This window comes from Cydia strobilella, chromosome Z, assembly GCF_947568885.1.
Source record: "Cydia strobilella chromosome Z, ilCydStro3.1, whole genome shotgun sequence".
NCBI lineage: Eukaryota > Metazoa > Arthropoda > Insecta > Lepidoptera > Tortricidae > Cydia > Cydia strobilella.
Window position 1 is genome coordinate 7,616,107 of NC_086068.1, and position 25,013 is coordinate 7,641,119.

General features: G+C 37.9%; 1 protein-coding gene across 1 annotated transcript in view; it reads left to right on the plus strand.

Moving 5' to 3' along the window:
• The window catches only part of LOC134754137 (titin), a 147,416-nt gene that overhangs the window by 40,957 nt on the left and 81,446 nt on the right, over positions 1-25,013 (plus strand). Inside the window, exons 13-22 of the mRNA XM_063690216.1 lie at positions 26-220; positions 377-1,784; positions 2,017-2,304; positions 2,392-2,623; positions 2,857-3,028; positions 3,118-3,304; positions 3,645-3,975; positions 4,505-5,837; positions 6,315-6,444; positions 23,126-24,999. Coding sequence (XP_063546286.1) covers positions 26-220; positions 377-1,784; positions 2,017-2,304; positions 2,392-2,623; positions 2,857-3,028; positions 3,118-3,304; positions 3,645-3,975; positions 4,505-5,837; positions 6,315-6,444; positions 23,126-24,999 — 6,150 coding nt within the window. The remainder of the gene's footprint in view (positions 1-25; positions 221-376; positions 1,785-2,016; positions 2,305-2,391; positions 2,624-2,856; positions 3,029-3,117; positions 3,305-3,644; positions 3,976-4,504; positions 5,838-6,314; positions 6,445-23,125; positions 25,000-25,013) is intronic.

Consider the following 25,013-nt stretch of genomic DNA (forward strand, 5'->3'; position numbering starts at 1 on the left):
TCTTAACTTCATTCTTATCTTCTAGGGCATGGAAGGTGGCTTAGAAAAGTTACAAACGTTGGAAGACTCGATGATACGAAGGAAAGATACCGATGTTCAGGAGGAAAGAGGAAAGGCTCCCGTATTTACTGTACCTCTATCTAATATCGAAAACCTTCGAGAAGGAGAAAACGCTCACTTTGAGGCTCGTCTTACGCCAACTGATGATCCTAACCTTAAAGTACGTATTTTGAAACCCATAGTAATAATCAAATATTATATTAGTTTGCGTTTTTGAACTTCTTAAATCATAATTTACTTCCTTTTATCGGCAGCATTGCATAGGTATTAAAAATTATTAAATGTCTTTTATTAACATTTTTTACGTTTTTACTAGGTTGAATGGTACTGGAACGGTAAATCACTAAAGGCTGGCTCGAGGTTCAGGACGTTCTGTGATTTCGGATTTGTTATTCTAGAAATCTCGCCGACTTATCCAGAAGACTCTGGTGAATATTTATGCCGAGCTTACAACAATTATGGCGAAGCTGTAACTACGGCTACTATGAAGGTGCAAGGCAAGCGCAATATCATCCTTGAATCGCAATTGCCCAAAGGCATGGAAGGCACTATTGATAAGATAGCAGCGCTCGAAGGATACACTGGCACAGTAGACTCGATGTCACCTGAGGTGGAGAGCGGAAACCCGCCAGAATTCATAACCACTCCTTCTGATCTCATTTTGACTGAGAATTCTTCAGCTCACTTTGAATGTCGATTGGTACCAATTAATGATTCTAGCATGAGAGTGGAATGGTACCACAACGGAAAACCGTTATTAACTGGTTCTAGAGTAAAGACCATCAACGATTTCGGTTTTGTCATTCTGGAAGTTGGCGGAGTTTATCAGAGAGATGCTGGTTTATATACTTGCAAGGCTACAAACCGTCACGGTGAGGCGACCGTCTCATGTAAACTGCAAGTCAAGGGTAGACAAGGCATTGTTCTTGAACCTCAACTGCCATCTCACTTCAAATCAGGCACTGAGAGTATTCAAAGGCTTGAAGAAACTTTGCACAAGCGCGAGGAGATTATGTCCGAAGACGAAAAACCAAACCCACCGAGATTCACTGTGGAAATCAAGGATAACGTCGATGTTCCTGAGGGTGGACCAATCCATTTCGACTGCCGCGTAGAACCTGTCGGGGACCCAACAATGAGAATTGACTGGTTCTTCAACGGCAGGCCATTTGCAACTGGCTCTCGCGTACACATGCTTAATGATTTTGGTTTTATTGCTCTAGATATCGATTATATCTACGCACGTGATGCTGGTGAATATACCTGCCGTGCCACTAACAGGTGGGGCTCTGCCACCACTACGGCAAGAATTACATGCAGCGCCAAACGCGATATTGTTTTAGAGTCGCAGCTACCACAAGGCATGAGTGGCGAGAAAATCAAAGAGCTTGAGAAAGGTCGCGTGAGCGATGTTCCCAAAGACGAGCCTGTGGTCAGCTCTCCGCCCAAATTCATTACTCAGATACAAAGTCATACCGTAGAAGAATCAGAAGGTGTACGATTTGAATGCCGCGTAGAGCCCAAAGAAGATCCAAAACTAAGAATTGAATGGTATCGCAATGGTAAACTGTTACCCAGTGGCCACAGGTACCGCACCGTGTACGACATGGGATTTGTGTCGCTTGACATTCTATATGTATATGCTGAAGATTCTGGAGAGTACATGTGCAGAGCTGTTAATGATTTCGGCGAAGACTTCACAAAGGGCACCGTTTCGTGCAAACGTAAGTGTGCCAATATTACGAATTTCTGTAACACTATACGTACCTGCGGTATCTATAACTGTATACTCATACTCATAGTCATATTTTATTGGTAATATAAATTACATGTCAAGATTTACATATGTACATTTCGGAAATATAAATGGATGAAATCAATTATTATTATTATTGTATAATAATTGTATAATATATTGTATAATAATTGTATTTGATTATGTTGTTTATATTTCAGAGCTGCCAGATATAATTCTCCAGAACCAAGTACCTCGAGGAATGAAGAAATCTGAAGCATTGACTCAAATGGAGGCTACAATCAAGAAATATACATCTGAAATATTCTTAACTGAAGATGACTTGTACGACGCTGATAAGAAACAGCCTCCGCGATTTGTGACACAGATTCAAAGCCAAACTTCTCTAATTGAAATGGAGACAACCAAATTCGAATGCCAACTGGCCCCTGTTGGAGATCCTAATATGAAAGTAGAATGGTTATTTAATGGCAAACCGCTACTTCATAGTAAGTACAATACATGTTAACTTTACGCCTTTGCGTCCGTCCTTAATGATATTTATATGCTACGTCTAACATATTTTCCTTTTGCAGAGAATCGCTTTACACCGATTTACGACTTCGGTTACGTCGCAATGAATTTCGGATGGGTGTATCCCGAAGACAGCGGTGAATACGTCTGTCGGGCCACCAATCTCTACGGCATGGACGAAACCCGAGCTATAATCAAGACCGCTGGCAAACCTGGCATCGTTTACGACTCACAACTACCAAAGCACATGAAGAGTATCGAGAAAATCAGAGAGATGGAAGCGTCGTGGCAAGTGTACGTACTTAAATTTCTTAACATAAATATTTTAATACTGTTATTTATTATCTTACATAGTTTAAGCAGCAGCACCTCTTTAATTATTGCCACGTTCAACTTTGTTTTAAGGAACTAATGGATAAATTCTTAGAACAAATGAATGGAAATCGCTGATGGTGTTTTGAGTGCAAATAAATAGTTTTAACCTACTCGTGTCTTTATACGGCAGAATACATTAGTCAACATTTCAGAGCTCCCGAGCAAGCAATTGAAATGGAGAAAGCCCGCTCTCCGCCAGTGTTTGTCAGTCGTCCGGACCCGGTAACCGTCGAGGAAGGCGAGTGGGCAAGATTCTGCTGCCGTGTTACGGGACACCCGAAACCGAGGGTTATGTGGCTTCTTAACGGAAACACAATCGTTAACGTAAGATTTTTTTGTTTCTACTGATTGTACAACAGTACATAGTCCTAACAGGTATAATACTTACATATATTTTACTATATGCTTATTAGGGATCAAGATACAAGCTGACTTATGATGGAATGTACCACTTCGATATTCCAAAGACGCGTCAGTACGACACAGGAAAAATTGAAGTGGTTGCCAGAAGCTCAGCCGGCGAAGCGGTTGCAACAAGTGAACTTAAGGTTATTCCGAGACACGATGACTACAGAGGCGTTCTGAAAAACGCTCCCCGACGTGAGTATAACACCATACGTAGGGAAAATACGGATGCGAATTTAGCTTACAATTTTCTTAATATCAATGCTAATTACTTCAAGTTAAAATATATTGCATCTTATATGGACTCACCCGCTTTAACACACATAACTCACGCACACACCTACAGACCGCTTAAGCACAAATAAATCCCTTTGGCTTTCCTTTGCCCTTCCTTTTCTGTCCTTAAAAGAAAGTGCAGCTAAACCACCTGCTTCTACCGGCTTACCATCGGCACCTGTGAGAGGTATGTCTTGAGGTTAAATTGGTTGTTCTATACTCTAAATTGACTCTAACATGATTTGTTGATTCTGTACAGCTTGGTATGATGAAACGACACAATATCAACGTACTGAAACTGAATTGGAGAAAACTTTCGAAGAGAGACATACACAGCAACGCCAGGGTACCATTGACCATAGACCCGAATTGAAACCGAAATTGCACAAAGAACCCGAAACTGAGTGGCAACAATCCGTAAAGAAGAAGAAGAGTGAGGAATACTACAACAAACTCCATGAGTTAGAGAATGAACAAGTTGTAAAGGAAAGCCGGCTGCGAGAATCGACACACCAGTACGCTATCCCCGGGGAGAAGGTTGTGAATGCTTCCGTTGCTAAGGGAATGGCACAGAAATATCAAGATACTTTGTAAGTCTTTCTTTAAACAGTCTTTGCATTTAATTTGTTGCAGTTATCTGTACCCAAATCCGTATTTAATGATTTATTCCTTATATAATATTTAAACCATTAATTAGTAAATTAAATCATATTTATATAGCTTACTAAAAATTAACTTACGACAGAATAAATTTATTATAAAACGTCATAAACGTTTGTCCATAATTTTTTTTAGGTTTAAGGAAATTTAATAGTTTGTAATAGTTTAAATGAACTTCGGTATCAGAAAGGCTGACTTAAGACCTAAGGCCGCGGACTGGACGCTTGAAGCGCCCGGCGCGGCGAGGGACAAATCACGGCCTTGATTTGTTGCTGCGGGCCGCTTGAGTCCAGTCCGCGGCCTAAGCATGCCTACTTATAAATCTTAAGCGATCAAACAATATTCAAAGTATAGTTGGTCAAAGGGTTATCGTCTCATAGAAAATATGAATTTCGCGCCTTTTTTTACTGACTGATTTCCATGACCAACTTTAAAAATGTAAATGTTATACATTTCCAGGGAGGAGTCTGAACAAGTGGTTGAACAGAAACAAGTGACTCAAAAGAAAGTTGTCCAAAAGCCGAGAATTCCTGATCCATCCGAGTCAACCGTTCACGGAAAGGAAGTGCATGTAGCTAAACAGAAACAGGTACAGAAAGAGGTGGTCGGTGACACAGAAATCACACGTAAAATCACATCCACTGAGACGACTGAGGTTGAACACAAGGCCAAAACTCAAGAAAGGGTAGTAGAAGGTCCAGTCAAGCCTAGCAATCCACCAGTTTTCACCAAGAAGATGCAACCCTGCAGAGTATTTGAACAGGAACAGGCTAGGTTTGAGGTCGAGTTCGACGGCGATCCACTTCCTACCATCAAATGGTACAGAGAGAACTTCCCGATCAAGAATTCGGCAGATTTTCAGATTCATACTTTCAGCACTAAGTCTATTCTTATAATAAGACGAGTTTTCATTGAAGATTCGGCCGTATTTGCTGCTGTTGCTGAAAACAGAGGTGGGACAGCTAAATGCAGCGCAAATCTTGTAGTTGAAGAACGCAGGAGGCAAGGCCGAGGTGGCATCAGCCCACCCAGTTTCACATTGACGGCCCAGAACGTTAATGTGACTTCTGGTCAGCTAGTAAGATTCGACACCAAGGTGACAGGAACCAAACCTATTGATGTTTACTGGTTGAAAAATGGACAGAAAGTTCAACCCGACATAAGAAACAAAATTTTGGAAGAGGACGGAACCTACACTCTTCTGATTCTTGAGGCGTATCCTCAAGATTCTGGAAAATACGAATGCGTAGCTATTAACACTGCTGGAGAAGCAAGATGCGACGCTGAATGCTACGTCAACGCTCCTGCCACGAAAGATAAACCAAAACCTCAAACTAAAGCTGCAAATGCACCTCCGGAAGTTATTGAGCCGCTGAAAGACAAAGTTGTTGCTGAGGGACAAGCTATCGAATTTAGCTGCAAAATTATTGGAAAGCCGACACCTACAGTTCAATGGTACAAGGGAGATAAGCTAATTAAACCATCGAAGTACTTCCAAATGTCTAGGGCAGCGGACGAGTACACACTACGTATATCTGAGGCTTTCCCTGAAGATGAAGGGGATTATAAGTGTGTGGCCTTTAATTCTGGTGGACGAATAACTGCCGCTGCAAAACTGAAAGTTTCCCAGCCAGATCAAGCTGACGCCTTGCCGACGCTGACACCACTACGTGATGTCACTGTAAATGAGGGGCAGCCGGCGCAGTTCAAGACTGTCATTACAAACAAGGTCAAACCAACTATTCAATGGCTACGTGAAGGCGCAAAAATTCCGGAAACTCCCGATTTTCAGGTGGGTTTTTAGTCTAAAATGCTTTATGATATCAATTTTAGTAATAATACATAGTAATTCGAATCATAACACAAGTTAGGAATAAATCAATCAATTACTTTATTTGCAAAATCAACAAAACATACAATAAAACAATCACAACAATAATAATGCATTACAGATTAGAATGTCAGTCAAAATTACTTAGGCTCAGTTTAAATGTCAAGTAGAACTATTGTTATTACAATTAAATCATACATTTTAATTTATAGCATCTGCATATACTTTAATTTGCTTTAATAGAATAATCCTAAGGTTTATTTATAAAGTAGTCTTAGTTTAATCGCAAATGTCCTTTGATCCTATGTTTTTATACACTTTAATTGCGGATCCGTGTAAAAGTTTATCGAAATGTTGGAAATTATATTTAGTTGTCAAATATTCATTCTTTCATTATTCAGTCCATTTACGAGATGTTTTTTTTTCCAATATTTCCAGATGATCCACGAGGGCAACAATGCTGTGCTGCTCATCGGAAACACGTACGAGGAGGATACCGGAATCTTTACTTGCCGGGCGATCACCTCCGCGGGCCAGGTCGAGACCTCGGCAAAACTAGTCGTCAAAAGTAAGACATAGATACAGGCAGCGAGCTCGCGTCGCGCACTTTTAATCCATTAATGTAGTGTTTCTTTGTTCCAACTATATACCACAATGAGATCGGGTGAAAACTACTATTGTAGGTATCTTTTAAAGTTGACAAGCGTTAGTACCATGAATCCATGAATCGCTTTACTCAATCGTAGCGGTTACCGCAATAACCTTCGCCCGCTTAGACGACCCCGCGATCGCAGTCGTGGTGCCATGACAACATACGACGCGAACAGACCACGCCCGGCCCGCGCGGCAGCAGGTCTTGACACCCGCAACGTCGTCGCGGGCCGCGGCAGCCGAACCGCGCGGACCGCCTCTCCAGCGCGCAAGCTAACAATCTTGATTTGCAAGTGGACTCAGTTGTAAGATTTAACTCAGTAGTATTATTTGGGCGAATTTCCGCATCTAACAATGCTGTACATTCTAGCTTTTTGTGTAAATAGCCGTATTAGACTTTCGACGAGACAGGCATCAGACAGGCAGAGTGCCGCCAAGGGTGATGCAGCCGCGCCGCGCCGGAAGACGATGTATTTGGACACACGTAACATGTGATTAACACGAACACGAGACACTCTACGTCTGTTTTGTTTTGCTTTTACCGCTACGATGTTTACTAAATGATGTACCTATTGTCGTTCAAACTGTATATTAGAATCATTACGTAATGTCCAAAACGTGTTTTTGGGCGAACCGTCCAATATCCAAATGTATTTTTCACCCAATACTCTTTGATAATAATTTTAAGCCTGAGCTGATAATTAATGATTTATTTGGCCTTATTAACATTAAGAATCGGAAAGATACTCTATGCTTTTTGTGTTGGGATCTGACCTGTGAAAACTATACTAAGATGATCTCAGTGTTGTATCTTTACGTTAACCACTTTAATGTAAAATTTATCGGGTGGCCGACAAAACTGGAGCTTGCGTTCTAATATGTAAAACAAGTGATAATGTTTCATATACTTTGTAAATATTAAGAAATGGCAACAAATATCTGCTAAATATTAGACGCAAGTTCCTATTCCAGTTTTATCCTTAAGCATGAATCACCGTTTTTGTATCCAGTTCGTTTATATTTTGGCTTTAATCGAATAATAAATGTCACACCTAACAAAGTTGCACGCAAGCTGCAATGTGATTTGCGGCGTATCTAACAGCTACGACTAACTTTGTCTGTGTCCGCGTTGCTACGTACGGTCGGGTGGCCGACGGCGCCGCCGCCGCGGCCGCGGGTCGCGGGGGTCACAGTGGCCGGTCGTCGGGGTCGGCATATCGCGTTGGGGTCGTCCGTTTCGTTCGGAAACGCAAAGTTACTCGTGGTTGTCCCGCCACGCGCCTCGCGCCGCTGTCAACTTATTCCACAAAGAAACATAACAAAGCAATCCGCCGCTATGAGGCGCGACGCCCTGAATCAAAAGTACGCACGCATTACTTGCCTTGCCAGTTTCTATGTTTTGACATACACTGCCGATGTTGATGACCTAATATTTTCTGCAAGTACAAATCCGAATTGAATGAGATTTTATAGTTTAACGTTACAGTGATCTTTAACTTAGTTTGTTTTAAGTGCACGATATTGTTTAAAATTAAATTGTGTTGTATGTTCACCTAATTGTAATTAAGTTATTAGGCGTGGCAGTATTTTTTATCAATTAATATTTTTAGTGCCTATCCATATTTAATAATATATTTATAAATTAAATTTTTGTATGTTACCTTTATGTGAAATCTGTTTAATAAATGCAATAAATTAATTAAAACTTCGCATTATTCTACATGTACGCAAAAACTCTTTGAATGCCCGCATATGAGGAGTGACCCTGCATTTTGAGATGTTTTAGGATCAGGAGTTGAGCACACAACACTGACACCTCATCAAGTGTTCACAATCAAAAACATCAGACCACCTACTTACCAATGACTGTTATCCATCAGGCACCCTGCTAGTTGATAAACTGCACTTGTTCCATTTCTTGAACTGTAACAGAACAATAAGGCTCTCTTATTTCCATTCCAATGAACAGTAGACTGTCTCAATTCAAAATCACGCTAAGTATAGCTTGCGTTGCTTTTTTGTCTCATTCTCCCTTTGCATTTGTGATTGAAATAGTTAATGGCACTTCGACTATAGAAATGTTTCACGTGAATTAGTATACCTAAATGACAAATTATAAATTTTAGACGAAGTTTTATCAGACATTGTATTATGTTTTTGGTGTGCCTAAACTTTATTATAAAGCCTCTTTACAAATTTTCAAATGAGATAGTCGTTAAGTGAATATATGTAAACTCACTTTACCCTCGATTTCATAGATGAAGTTAAAAACAACCAGCACCGAGAATGCCGACATATGCAATCATGAACTTACACATTGCCGTGAGAAGTGTACCTACACCTACAGCCTATCTTAGACATACAGGATGGCTAAAAAATAGTCTGTCTGTCCGTCTGTCTATCACCAGGCTGTATCTCACGAACCGTGATAGCTAGACAGTTGAAATTTTCACAGATGATGTATTTCTGTTGCCGCTATAACAATATATACTAAAAAGTACGGAACCCGCGGTAGGCGAGTCCGACCTTTTTGTATTCTATTTCTATATTTTCTATCCAGGGTCGGCCGGTAGGTAGGTAATATGTAGTAGATTGTGTAATAACTGTAATAAGGGAGCAAAATGACATATTTACGGCGTAAGCGTACATTGAATCCTGAGTGTAGTGAAGGATTCTATGATTGAACCTTAAGCGTAGCGAGGGATTCTAACGTAGAATCCTGAGCGTAGTGAGGGATTCAAGTGTTAACGCCCAAGGTGGAAATAATTTTGCTACCATGTGACACATACTGCTTTTCACATCACCTACGAGGAAATTGCACATTTTAAGTTTCAAAACATTATTGAAGCATTACTGCTTACATAGGTACCTACTAACAAATTAATAGTAAAGCTCTTAATATTATGTACCGTGGCACATTATATATTTTCTGAACGCCTAAAATGATACAATGAAAATCAAGTGTATTATTTTTGTAGATTTTTCTGGTAACAAATTAGCTCTTACCCTTTGAAGCAAAAGCTTTGGAAGTACACTATGAAGACTGATAACTTATATTCATTATTATAATGTAAAGTTTTTGATTTAACTTAAGTATTAACAAATTTGTATTACTAGACCGCGGGCCAGGAACAGCAGAAACAGATTTCCATGACCAATCGCCACCCGGGCGAAAACTCGTATAGTGGTTAACGGCTATGTATGATGAACCCTCGTGAACGTCAGCTGCCGCTCCGTTGGTGGGTTGAGGAATGGCAGCAAATAAAGTTTATAAAATTTTTTTGTCATCGCCTCCCGCTTGATACTTTATCAGATGATAGTTTAGATGCTATTGTGAATAAACAAAATCGTCAGCCGATTGTATCGCTATGGAAAGACCGTCAGCTGGTCACATGAACATGTAAAAAAGAAAATTAGTTTCAGTCATCGGCGTCATCGCCTCCCGTTTGATACTTTGTCAGATGATAGTTTAGATGCTGTTGTTAATAAAACAAATTGTCAGCCGGTTGTATCACGGTGGAAAGACCGTGTTATGCGTTTCGGTGACTGCCATTCCTCAACCCATCAACGGAGCGGCAGCTGACGTTCACGAGGGTTCATCATACATAGCCGTTAACCGCTATACGAGTTTTCGCCCGGGAGGCGATGACTGACGAAATTTGCGCCTGGCTCGCGGTCTATACCTATATACACAGAGATGGGCATTATCATTCGAATAAACTATAATTCACGATTTTTTTATTCACGAATGGTTTATTCGCGAATGATTTATTCGTTATTTCATTCGAATAAATCCACAAAAAATATTTAAGTTTTTTTGGGTTATTCCATTCAAATAAACAACACGAATAATAACACGTTTACTATGACTTGTTTTTACTGTATATTTGTTCTGACACATTAGAGATGGTTGAGGGTTAAAGAATCCCAGCTAGTATAATAAACAAAGGATTAGCATAAACAATGAATTACTAACACACAAAGTTAATAACTTTCTAGCATGGCCCAGAAAAAGATAGTTATATATAAAAGAGTGAGCCGTGCAGAACAATTTAGAAAATTAAATCAAATTAGGAATAATCATCCGATAATTTTAATCGTCTTTCGTGAATAATTTTGTTATTCTTATTCGTAATTCAAATGAATTTTGCCCATCCCTGCCTATACACAATACAGAACCGCATGCTTTTGTGAAACATTTGTACTAAACTTTTTAAGTTGCATAGACAAGTATAGGAGATCTAAAATGTAAAAATAAATTAAATTATTAAAATAATGGCTTTACGTTTTTCTTTCAATATTACGCTAATTAACTAATTTTCGTAAATAAAATACGCCATTAGTTAATTTAATACGCTAACTACATTTGTTTTCTACAATTATGACAAAATATGCACGTAATTGATTATAAAGAAATTGTAATCGATTATGTTTATACTAATTTAAGTTAATATTTTATACTGGCTTTTGTTCTTGAACAGAAAAATGCCACTATGACCCCAGCCCTCCTAGCAGGGAAGAAAAAGTCCATATCCGAATAGACGATGTAAAATTAGTAGATTGTGTTACAAGGGAGCAAAATGACATATTTACGGCGAGGGCGTACATTGAATCCTAAACGAAGCGAAGGATTCTATAATAGAATCCCGAGAGTAACGAGGGATTCTAAAGTAGAATCCTGAGCGTAGTGAGGGATTCAAGTGTGTTACGCCCAAGATGGAAATAATTTTGCTACCATGTGACATATACTGCTTTTCACATCACCTATGAGGTAATTATGATGTTGGAAAATATTATTTAAGCTAAAAAAATAATGTGCAATTTTTTTTTTAAATAGTGTCCTACAACAGAAAAGTGTTACTTTGATCCCTCCTAGCAGGGAAGAAAAGTGCCACTTTGATCCCTCCTAGCAGGGAAGAAAAGTGCCACTTTGATCCCTCCTAGCAGGGAAGAAAAACCCATTTTTCGAATTGGTGATGTGAAAAGTATATAGTGTCACAAGGGAGCAAAATGACATATTTACGGCGAGGGCGTACATTGAATCCTGAACGAAGGGAAAGATTCTATAATTGAATCCTGAGCGTAGCGAGGGATTCTAAAATAGAATCTTGAGGGTAGTGAGGGATTCAAGCGATATCGCCCAAGGTGGAAATAATTTTGCTACCATGTGACACATACTGTTTTTCACATCACTTATGAGGAAATTATTATATTCCAAAATATTAATTACCTAAAAAAATAGTATGCAAAAAAGAAAAAATATCGTGTCCTAGAACAGAAAAGTGCCACTTTGGTCCCTCCTAGCAGGGAAGAAAAGTGCCACTTTGATCCCACCTAGCGGGAAAGAATAAGTCCTTTTTCGAATAGGTGATGTGAAAAATAAATTTAACAAATAATCACTGTCATGGAAAGAAGAAGAGTAGAGGGACGGACACAACTTTTATCTATACATGCAGTTATAATAATATATCTTGATGGATAACAGTACAAAAGGTTTACCTACACATAAACATAAACACATATAAGCGTCGAGTGAAAATTTATAATAAATAAATTGTTTTTAGAACTTTTGTGATGATGTTATGGTACATGGAATTTTCAAAGTATTTGAATGAGAAATAGTGCAACTTTTCCATATATCGTTGTTGTTTTTTTACCCCAGGTCCCCATAAAAACAATAAGCGTATTCGCTCGACATTTGCGCCAACGAGCGTGAATCCTAAATTAAGATTTTCGTTACAATGCGCGCGAGAAACTACCTACATACTTATATATGTAGTATGAATTCTCTCAAATGATTTTTACGCCTCACACCCTAATCTGTTAAACAAAAGGTTTCTTTTGTTCAGCGGTTACCAATGCTACCGCTACTGACTGAATGGGAACAAACTCGTTTAAAAAGAAATTTTACCGTCCTATTTATATGGTTCAAATTTATGTAGCGGCTCTGTATTCTGAGGCTACACACAGGCAACCGATCGTCCTTCATTACCCAAACTTGTTATCTCAGAATGAGCTGTTACATTTTGAACCATAATACTATCACGATAGTTGCTCTTTTACGACATAGTTGCTTTGGCACGCGCTCGGCACGCGACTAAGGCGCCTTTCCATAAAAGAAACAAAAGCTTTTGTTTAAAGGATTAGGGTCTGAGGCCTAAAAATCATTTGAGAAAATTAATACTATACTATACTAATGATTTCGGGGTCGTGGAGCAAGAGAAGACATCATACAGAATTCAAAGATGAGCCTAATGATGTTGTTAATTATTGCTTATCACCAATAATGATGATTATTTTTCAGATGACACTATAGATATTTTTGCATACAATTTGGTCACCCTACTCAATGCGACGTCTTGTCGCTTTCCATACAGCGTATGTCAAAAGTTATTTACAGTCAGAAAAAGTGGTTCTAGATCACGACCCAGAAATCATCCTGTATAACCAAAAGTCAGTCGGTATTTTGTCTAAAAGTCATCAAGAAATCGATTTTCTGTATAACCAAAAGTCAGTCGGTATTTTGTCTAAAAGTCATCAAGAAATCGATTTTTACACAAGTCATCTCGAATATGAGTATATTTGGTGTCAGTGCATGCAGTATGATGCCCTGAACATAACCATATGAGATAACAAGCGAGAAAATGGTGTTAGTAGTAACTATGACGTCATAAAGACGGCGGTACAAAAAAAACATTTTTTTTTAAATATATCATGTAGTATATAAAATGAAAGGGCTTGTTGAGTGGATTACAAATATATAACATACTCGTACGATAAAATTTTCACTTTTCACTACTTGTTCTAACAAATTATTAGAAAATGTCCAAAAAATTTACAATGCAGTTAACTTTAAACAGCTCTAGATTAAAAACGTCTGAATGGATTATATCAAAATATAAACCAAGTGACTGTAAATATCCTCTATATAATGGTCAAAAATAATTAACGAGATATATCAAAAAATAAGAGAAGTACATCTATTTGAATAACAGTATAATTTTCTGTTACTAAAATACTAGTGGCTCTGTGAGCTGTAGACCTCGCGAGCCATAGCTTAAAGCTGAAATAATGTATGGCTCCGCCGTTTAGAATAATTTAGAAAATTATAATGACAAAAAAAAACATATTTTTAGGGTTGGTTAAATAAAAGCTTGTAAAAATGAAACGAATACGCTTAACCCGCGCTTGATCAATCAATAACACGAAATTTTTTCATTTTTTCATAATAAATATATTTAAAAAAACAATACGAAATTTAAGTGTATCAAAAAATACAAAAAGTTATGTCCCAACCCAACATACAATTACTAGGGATCGAACCAGCAGGCCCATCCCTACTTTTTCTCATAATTTGTTACATAAAGTAGTAAAACTGTTATAGTATGTTGTATATTTGTATTTAATCTACTCACAAAGCCCACCCGCCGCACATAGTATGTTCAAAAAAAATTTTTTCCTTTGTACCGCCGACTTTATGACGTCAAAGTTTCTACTCTACCCATAATTTTCGCGCTTGTCATCTCATATATTTGTGTTCAGGGCATCATAATAAATGCATTGATACCATATATACCCATATCCGAGATGGCTTGAACCGAGATTATTTGCTACCTTCCGTAGTTTATGCTTTGTGCATTTTTTTTTATATGAAGCAGATTTCATTTCAAGTTTTATTAAGACTTTTTTGTAAATTTTCGCTTGACCAATTTTACTCAACTCTTCACATACTTACTAAACACTTCCCTGAAATCTAAACCACTCCGAGCGTTTGCACTCGTGCCAATAACGTGCCAAGTCATCTTGTCACAACTCTCATCAGCTCATCACCACTGCGAGTGAGTTCTCGCCGTCGCTAGCGATTATGGCTACGATAAACTCATGGTAACAGTTAGGGTGCTATTTGAGACTGAAAATATAAGATTTGCGCGAATCTTTTATTTGGTGTACCTGATGCAATGGTAAGAGATATTTGGTCTTCATGCTTATGGGGTTTTCAGGGTTCAAAAAGCCCCCGAGAATTGCAAATAATCCTGCGTGTTGGTATTACTCGTAAGGTACCACATCTTACAATTTAATAAATATAAAATTGCTTACTACTGAGGGTATTTTAGGGAAACCCGTTATGGTAAATACTTACATAATATAGGTAATACGATAGTTGAGGCGTTGTCAATTATTCAATGTTTATTGCAGCCAAGAATACGCCAGCCACAATTACAAGGCGAAACAGAAGTTACAAATTCGTATTCAATTTAAATGAAACATAATACCGAAGTTCATTTCTGGTTGGGCTCGGGTTAATACTGTTTGTAGTACCTAAATGTATTAACCGCTCTAAATTATCAGTTCGCCAGGGTTTTTATTTTTATCTTTATTATGTATCCTATCCTATATATTGCCCAATTTCTTGAATACTTGGGATTTTTTTTGTAAGGTAAGTCCGATTATCGTATTTTCTGGAGGAGAAATCGAGGAAACTTAAAAATATTCACACCAGGTCATTTGGGAACTTTCCATAATAACTTGCATTTGATTCAGAAAATCCTCATTACTTGATAAAATAGAACTGCTGATGACCATAATATGATAACCTATAAGCTGCTTAATTTTTGTAGTCGTATTCATTTTTGTTCAACGATATATTCTTGTTAAAATGCTGCCTACCCTTAGATATAATGTTTATGCAGGTTTCCCTTAGGTAGAGTGTGACATTATTAAGAAAAAGGTATCTACAGTATTGCCGGTTGTCGTGTCGATTTTGAATATTTGCGGCAGTAAGTACTTAGTCCTATTGGCAAACAGACGTCACCTTTTGTTTGCACCTGATGGGTTATCTACGAAAGAAAATATAAGACAATAAAGGAATTGTATGCCTAGCGCTGTTTAGTTAAAATATATCTAATTTTGGCATGAGTGGAAACGCGCTTAGAATGAATACTCTGCTATATTGTCACTAAACAACTGAATGAACTCTACCTTCTTTCAACTTAACCCCTATTAATTCGTAATCGGGTATTTGACTGTATTTAAAATAAATTTTACACCATGCAAGAAATAAAGCACCAGAAGATTAATAGAGAAACGTAGACAGCAGTTATTTTTAGACACAATTTCTATTATAAAACCCGTATAAATAAAACTATAATAAAGAGTAGGTAATTTGATCGTGACGTCACATTCTAATGTTTCACATAAATTCCATAGTAGCAAATCCTTTTGACAGTTCGAAAAAAGAAACTGATTTGACTAGTATTCTAATACCCTAATTATATCAAACGTCAAGTGCACTTTGAAAACACCAACGTTTCCTGTGTGATGGAATCAGACCCAAATCTTAATAAAGTGACATGTGTAGAAGACGCAGAATACATTGTTTGCCTACTTCTATTCTAATACGTATGCCAAGTTTTAAATGTAGCATTATTCGGCCGGCCCATTTGGTAGCCACGCCAACGCCATGATGAGTATGAATATAGGCTTGGTATTTTTTATTAAATCTAATATCTAATTAGTCCGAGGACGGGGTTACCAACAAGCCAAGGAGACATTGATATTTAGGTTTAAAAAAGCCAAAAGAGAAAAGCTAGCGCTTAAAGTGATAAGTATGCTTATCTGATAAACCTGGCTATCTCGTATACAAAAGCTGTTGTTAAATATAAATCTATTGTGAGATTTCACCAAACATCACAACGAAAAATGGGATAAAGTACCTGAAAGGAGATTTAAAAACAAACCAGGCGTATAGTTACTCTTTGGTAAAAACTGTATCTACTGTTATTGTAGCAAACGGAACAAAATAAGTATAAAATACGCCAAGTTACTAACAAAGTCCGGCTCATTTCCCTAACAAATTTCAAAAGTATAGTCCTATCCGAAACACAACATGAAACTTGGCATGCATGTAACTTATGTAGGTAACAAAAATAGAAAGGAAAACTTGTTAAGTGGTTGAGAATAGAGCGAATTCGAGGTCAACCTGGTTTCTCTACGAGCGGTATGTAAAAATATTGCAGATTTTTTTTCTATCCTGCATTACACTGCTCTAACCAACCTACTTGGTATTAGTATCAAGAGGAAAGGGCGACTTGTAACGACGCTATTCAGCGGTTTGGAAAAAAATCGCCGGAAATCTTATTTCCAAAAGAGGTAATCTGAACTGGCCACCTCACGACCCAGATTTATCCCCAGTGGTTTTTTTCATCTCTCCTGTTCGGAAAGTTCACCTTTCATAGGCTGATAGCCGGATGGAAAATTGCTTTTCCCACCCTAGGGCGAAAAGTAATTCTAATATAAATATGCCTGGTAAAACTTAATTTTTCGAATTGTTCAAATTTTACCGTAATTTTCAACTAATTTAATTTCATTGTTGTTATGTGGTTTACCTATAATTTGTTCTAAAGAAATAAACAATTTGTTTAATCATTTGTTTTAAAGAAATATATGTACTTACCAATAATAAACCTACATTTCTTGTGTTTGACTTTCCTCATAGTCGGAATGAAAAGTAGTGTTTAACTCGGGTAAAAGCATCTCGAACTATTGGCGCTCTCACTTCGTTCGAGCGCCAAAATATCTCGGGTGGAATGGTTCACTTTCCACCCTTGGTTAAGAAGCTACTATTCTTATCGTGGATATCCTAAAAGTAAATTTTTTGTCAGCCATCTAAGCTCCATCGAGGATTTTACAAAATATTTTCCATCGTCCTTTTCAGGCTATAACGAAACTTTTCAGGTTCAGGTTGCAAAAGGTTTACATTTTAGACAAATTGCTTTGGATAAATAAAACCCCATTTTGTCTACATTTATTACGTTTTTAGGGTTCCGTACGTAAAAAGGAAAAAACGGAACCCTTATAGGATCACTCGTGCGTCTGTCTGTCTGTCTGTCCGTCTGTCACAGCCCGTTTTCTCCAAAACTACTGGACCAATTAAGTTGAAATTTGGTACACATATGTAAGTTTGTGACCCGAAGATGGATATGTAACGTAAACACATGAATTTTAAACATGGGAGCCACTTTTGGTGAGTAAATGAGAAAATTAAAAAATAAAGTTTTTCAAACTATATCGCATCACATATCAAATGAAAGAGCTCATTTTGAGAATCTTAAATATATATGTTTTGTAATTTTAAAATAAATACTATAGAAGTTATTTAAGAGAATAGCCAAAAAATTACCATTCCCCCCCTCTATCTCAGAAACTACTGGGTCTAAATTTTTGAAAAAAAATACCCAAATAGTTCTTTACCTACAGATGACAGGAAAACCTATAAGAAATGTGCAGTCAAGCGTGAGTCGGACTTAATTACTTAGCTTTTAATCCGGCTTCTACGGGTTTTTTAAAGACATTTCACTCACGATTCACATTAAAAAAATACATTGTTAAAAATTGTGTAATGTACGGAACCCTTGGAACGCGAGTCCGACTCGCACTTGGCCGGTTTTTCCTTGTTCAAATGTATTGTTATTGCAATTTTTTTTATAATATTTATGGTCCATCCTGTATATTGTTATCCAATCCATGTTATGCGTCTTACAACACGGTACCGTTATGAACAACCAGACATCAACTAAGCAAAGATGATTTATTTTTTCAAGACAAGGGCTATAAATAAAGTATAATTTGGAGTTCTTTTATAGTCTATAATAGCTATAGTCCATAGCTGCTCTTTTGACATATGAAGCCTTATTTGGTCGGTTGATATTTTTTAAAGCGGTCATGCTGTCTTGTTGTTAGCCAGAGCCAGAACAAAATCGATCGTCAAAATTTACACCTCGCATAATTTGAAAATTATAATTCCTACTTCCTAGCAACTAGCAACATACTTCAAAGGCAACTACAGGTTGGCCCAAAAATACGTTGACAAAGTTTTTTCTAATTATTGCATTAAGTACTTACGTAACTAGTACAAAATAAGTTAAAAATGAAAACTACAGTCTTTTTTATGCAACAAAAATTAATTGTCTTCAAAATAGCCTCCTTTCGCTTTGATACACAAACGCAAATGTTTGTTAAAATTTTCAACGATATGCCGCAGCTCCTCCAAGGATATTTTTTCCCATTCTTTGGTTTGGAGAGCAAAATGTTGGTCCAAGTCGACGGAGAATTGACGGAAGAATTCGCGGTGATTACGGGGCTGAAACAGGGTGATGCACTGTCACCCATGCTTTTTAATTTGGTTCTGAAGTACGTCCTAGAAAAAGTTTTGTCACTGGAAGGGGGAATAGCGCTAAACGGAAGTCATAAGGATAAGCTACGCGGATGATCTAGCCCTGCTAGAACCCTCTGTAGACGAAGTGCGGCAAAGCGTCAGTGTTCTGGCAACAAAAGCTAAAAAGGTCAGCCTGAGGATATAACACGAAATGACCGAAATAACATGCGACGCTATAAAAATACCCGCGCTCCACCCCAAAATCTAAATGTAGGAGATACAGAGTACAAAAGAGTGACAGAATTTAAATACTTAGGCTGCATTATAGACACCAACAATCGTGACGAGGACATCAAGATCAGGATCCAGAATACCTTGCGATGCAGTGCAGGCCTTCATAAGGTGTTAGTGTCCAAGCTTCTAAGTAGACGCACCAAAATCCGAATCTACAAGACCGTGATTCGCCCAATTCTAACCTACGGATGCGAAGCGTGGACACTGACACTCAAGGAAGAAAATATGCTGCTAGTGGCCGAGAGGAAGATCCTCCGTAAGATACTATGCTATGCCCCAAAAAAAGACCCGATGGAAGCTGGACATTCCTTAGGAACCGTGAGATTGAAGAACTGAACCTAACATCATGGGAGAGACTAAAGCTCACAGAGTCCGTTGGTTGGGCCATCTTGAGAGAATGGATGAAGATCGGAACGTGAAAAGAGCATACCTGAGCCGCCCGGCAGGAAGACGTCCTATCGGACGCCCCAGGTATCGCTGGTGAGACATGGTGGAGGCGAATCTGCACGAACTTCGAGTCACCAATTAGCGAGAGGTCGCACAGGACCGAGAAAAGTGGCGCTGTCTCGTGTCGGAGGCCAAGTCTCATTTTGGGTCGCTGAGCCAACGGAGTAAGTAAGTATTCTTTGGTAAGTGTTGTTTTAGAGCGTTTACACATTTGTGTTTAATAGCACAGGCCCTTGTCTCTAAGATTGACCACAAACTATAATCCATTGGATCTAGATCAGGCGAGTATGGTGGCCACTGTTTTGAACTTATAAATCCGGGAAAATTATCTTTGCACCACTGCTGCACACTACTGCAAATACCACCCAAACCATAACTGAATCCGGCTTTTGGCGATGAGGAGTGACTGCGGCTTCTCCAAGGCGGCTAGAAGAGTTAATTCTGTCATTTTGGTGATCATGGACCTGTTCAATACAAGTTTTTTTCATCAGTAAAAAGTACATTTTCCCAGTTTTCAGTAGCGGCACGTTCCTTTATCAATCGACATCTCTCCAAGCGATATTTTTATATCTTTATGCTCAAGGAGTTGTGCTTTAAGAGGCCGGTGTCGATTTTAGTCGCAAAAATGTAAAATTGATAGATTTAGTCGGTGAAATTGTATACCTTTTGTTACCTAATTGAAATAACAAGTACTGGTTTCTATTAGCGCATCTTCTTATCTTACCTTTTATCAGATCAATTTGTTGAAAACAGACTCACTAAATTAGTAATGTTTGCTTTTCTGATGGACGTTTAGGTAAACGCGCGTAAAGCACTGATTTTGTCGCTCTTATTTGTAAATTTCGTAAAGTTTGGACGGCTAAACATGGTAATTTTGTATTACACATATCCTGTTCTTGACGTTTATCAGACTACATTTTTATTATTATGACTTTGAAGTAGTGTAAATGAAAGTTAGAAGAAATCAATTTTCTCCAGAAATTACTTCAAAACAAGTGACAATTTCTCTGAAAATCGACTTAATTTCAACGTAATTTTGATACTTAAACAATCTACAACATTTGTTGAAACTATTCTTATACATCAATTTGTATAATTTACCACCATAAATTTTTGATGAATTTTTAGAAACTGTCCCTTCTTTTCATATATTACCGGAGACGCACGCTTGCGACCTCATTATTAAAAGGCAAGATGAGAAGACGTGCTAATAGAAACCAATACTTGTTATTTAGATATTACGTAACAAAACGTGTATAATTTCAACGACTAAATCTATCAATTTAAAATTTTTGCTCCAAAATCGACTACGGCCTCTTAAGTAGATTGTATGGTTTCAAAAAGACTGTAGTTTTAATTTTTAACTTATTTTGTACTAGTTACGTAAGTACTTAATAAAATAATTAGAAAAATCACCTAGTTCCATTGCCACCTTCGCTCTCCGTTAATAATAGCACCGGTCGATGTCACCGTATTCACCATAATATTGCATTGTCGGTCTTTCATAAGTACGTATACCAAATTTGAATCTAATCGAATGTCAGCTAGAAGTTCTACTAATTTAGGTTTCAAGATCGGCCCACAATACCAACACACTACATTCTAACATGACAAGTACGGCTACCATCAGTTTGGCACTGACATAAATGCGAGCGTAAACGTAACTTACTTTCTATGCATCTCGCTCGTACTGACATATTAGTCTGAGCGAGATGTATAGAAAGTAAATTACGTAGACCATAGAGTAACTTATACTAGAGCGGTACTGTCATAGTAAATTTTGTAACCCCAGTAAATTCACTGCCATCTGTCGACACACTTTAAAACTAAAAATAAATATTTATAAAAATACGATAAAATGTATTTAAATATGGATAAATGATTTTTTTATTTGCATTAATTATTTTTATATGATTTTGACACATGTTCTTTCACTGGTATGCGTTAAAATTATAAATAACAAACGAAACAGTCAACGCCCTCTATATGAGTGTAGGCCAAAACTAGTGGCGCCCTCTGAACGAGAATCAAATTTTCGTGATTTTCGAGGCACGTTTTTTTCTTAGACTGTATCCATCTATTACGGAGTTATATCTATCTTTGCGTAGACGTTAGAGTATATGTCAGTTTTGACACTGTCAGTAACTCATGGTACGGGTATCGTTAATATCATAGTACCTTAGATTAAAAAATATACTATTTTTATTTACCTACGTCTTTTATTTTTTGATTCACGATTTGCTTACGAAATTTATTACGGCGCTGTCGTGGCGCCCCCTCTGTACTTCACTCCTACTGATAGAGACTCCTGATTTTGGATTTAGTTAAACACGAGTTCAATGCCAATTGACAGCAGTGTGTATGGGTAAGCATCTTAAACTGACAACAGTAGTGATAGTAGATAGAACACTGTTCCTTGGAATAAATTTTTTAGAGACACTATTCGTAACCCTGGAGTTACCAAATGTCAGATATATCGAAGCTGCCGAGGTGCTCAAAAATATCTGAACACGCACTTTAAAGCTTGACAATAGAGGCGTGATCAGATATTTTTAGCACCTTGGCCACTTCGATATATCTCATGGCGACTGTACTGTTGGCAAGTCCAACAGAACCTAATATTATTATATTAATTCCTTTTTACAGTCAGTGCTCTGTAATCTATGTTCTTTATATTTCTATTTCGGTTACCATGTAAACGCTATAACTAAAACTTCACAATTCACCTTAGGTGCTTATATTATTGTGCTTTATTATAAAATATATATCGTGACCACAAGACGGACATTCGTTTCCCCGCCTTCATATCTGAACTAGCTATTCCACCTCCACCGCTAAACATTGGTCCTTCAAGCCGGATAAAAACCTGTCTACAACTTGGCGCCCAGGTTTGTGCACAAAATACTAATAGGTTCTCGTGCTACACTGACGTCGACGCCCGGGGACATCATGGGCTCTCTTGTCAGAAGACCGCGGGCCGCTACTCTAAGCATGCCACGCTTAACGACGGTAACTTGCCAGCGTCAACTTGAGCCGCCGGGCATTCTCACAGACAAGAGACCGGATGGGGTGTCATCCCTCTCATATCCACGGAACATCTAACAGAGCCGGCTCGGCTGCCCATGATGCCAAAAAAAAACAAAAATAAGTCTCGGCGGTGTACAATTCCGTTTCCGTTCCGTTTGGGGTTGAGACCTTCGTTCCGTAGGGCCCCAGCGCCCAAATCCTCTCCAATGAGGTTTCTAAGAAGTTGGCGGACGTTCCGTTGATTTTATATAAGTACTATATATATATATAGTACTATATACTGGTACTACCTCGCAAAACCAATTAAATTACAGAAATCATTAGGTTTAGGAGTATGAATTAATAGGGTTCATCCTCTAGCTAGACGCCTCCTCTTAATGCTTAGTTTTTCAATAAAAGTATTAATATAATGCACATATCTGCACGGATTAAGGTGCATGTCACCCTGCAGACTAGACAACATAAAGTTAAATTTGTGTAATAACTAACCACTGGTTATTTATTATGCCATATAAGCTAAGTTTGCATGAGGCATTTATCTGCAATAAAAGTAAGTACTTACTAGCTTATTTAACAACGTAAAAAAATTAAGCGCGTGTTAAAAAAAGTACGCAGTTAAATTAAATAGTCCTCAATTAGTAGACAACAATAAAGGTGTCTTTCTTTCTGATTACAGAATCCCGAACAGTTATTTCACGAAAAACGTTCCAAGAAAAAACTGATGTTGATCAATTTACGGTCGATCAAAAAACAACGACCAGCAAATCATTATATCAGTCAACAGAAGAATCAAATATTTTACGACTTGAAAACGTACAAGATGTTGAAACTAAAACTACCACCGTTCCCTGGCGCACCAAGAGAGTGATTGAAGAATTGAAAACAGAAGAAACTTTGGAAACTGTAAATTGGCGTAAATCAAAGCCGCAGGTACGGGAAGAACAAACTTCTATGCAGCAGGTGATTTTTACCGAAGATGCAAATATATTGACTGTTGATAACAAAGAACTTATTGACAAAACGAAGGTAATCGAAACAAGGCACTGGAGAAAACCTAAACATCAGGACATACAGCAAATCGAAACGACATCTGAAGATAGTAATATACTAGCAGTTGACAAAACAATGGTCACAAGCGAAACCGTTAAACAAGAACAACTTGAGAGTAAACATTGGCGTCGACCAAGATCGGAACCCAAAGTAGATACAAATGTACCAGAAGCAGAACCACAAGAACCAACCAAGCGACGGTCATCAGCTTTCCAAGAGCAAAAACCTGAAACTGTACCGTGGACTCAAGAGAGCATCAAATTACGTAAAACTAAAGTAGATAAGAAAGAAATAGAAAGAGAAAAAATAGAAGACGTTACATTAAAACAAGTTCGAAAAACGGCTACACAGGATACTATCGAAAAAACAGTCATCGAAGATTCTAAATCGGAAGTTATGGAAAAACTTGAAACCAAACATTTGAAAAAACCTCGAACACAGGAAGTTCCTAAGCATGTTGAGGATTATACTTCATCTGAGGATGCCAACATACTAGTAATTGATAAAACAATTGAAACCGCTGAAAGCGTAAACCAGGATTCACTCGAGACAAAACATTGGCGCAAGCCTCGTTCTGAACCTAAACAAGAGGCAGATGTACCCGAAGAACAAACTCAAGCACCAATAAGACGAAGATCATCAGCATTCCAGGAGCAAAAGCCAGAGGCTGTGCCGTGGACTCAAGAAAGCATAAAATTGCGCCCAACACAAGTTGAAAAGAGAGAAATAGCAAAAGAAAAGTTTGAAGATATTACATTAAAACAAGTGAAAAAACCTTCGGTGGCAACCTTGCTCGAACAAGATGAGAAGAACACTGTTGGTAGAATTATCACCGAAGACACAGAAATTCTGCACGTCGATAAATCAGAAGTCAGTCAACAAGAGGATATTGAGCATCGAAGAAAACCTCGCACAAAGGAAGTAAGTAAGCATGTCGAAAATATCATTTCGACTGAAGATACTAACATACTTGCAATCGACGAAACAGTTGATATATCTGAAGATGTAAAATCGGAACCACTAGAAACTAAACATTGGCGTAGACAACGATCTGAACCTAAACAGGACGTAGATGTACAGGAAGCACAACCACGAGGGCCAACAAGGCGGAGATCATCTGCTTACCAGGAGCAAAAGCAAGAAACTGTACCCTGGACACAAGAAAGCATAAAATTACGCCCAACAAAAGTAGAAAAGAAAGAAATAACAAAAGAAAAATTAGAAGAGGTTACACTAAAACAGAGAAAGATGTCCGTAGAGACACTCGTAATAGAAGAGTCCTTAACACGCGAAGAAGACACTGTTATATTAAAAATACCAGCTGACAAAATAACTGACGATGATGTTGCACTTAAACCCATTACCATACAAAAAGTAAAGCAAGAAAAACCTACCGAAGAAGATCAACCTGAGGAGGTTTCACAGCGCGGTAAAAGACGGCCAAAAAAAGAACAGCCATCTGAAGATGTGGTGCTTAAACCAGTACCTAAACAAAAGCTTGTCGAAGAGAAGAA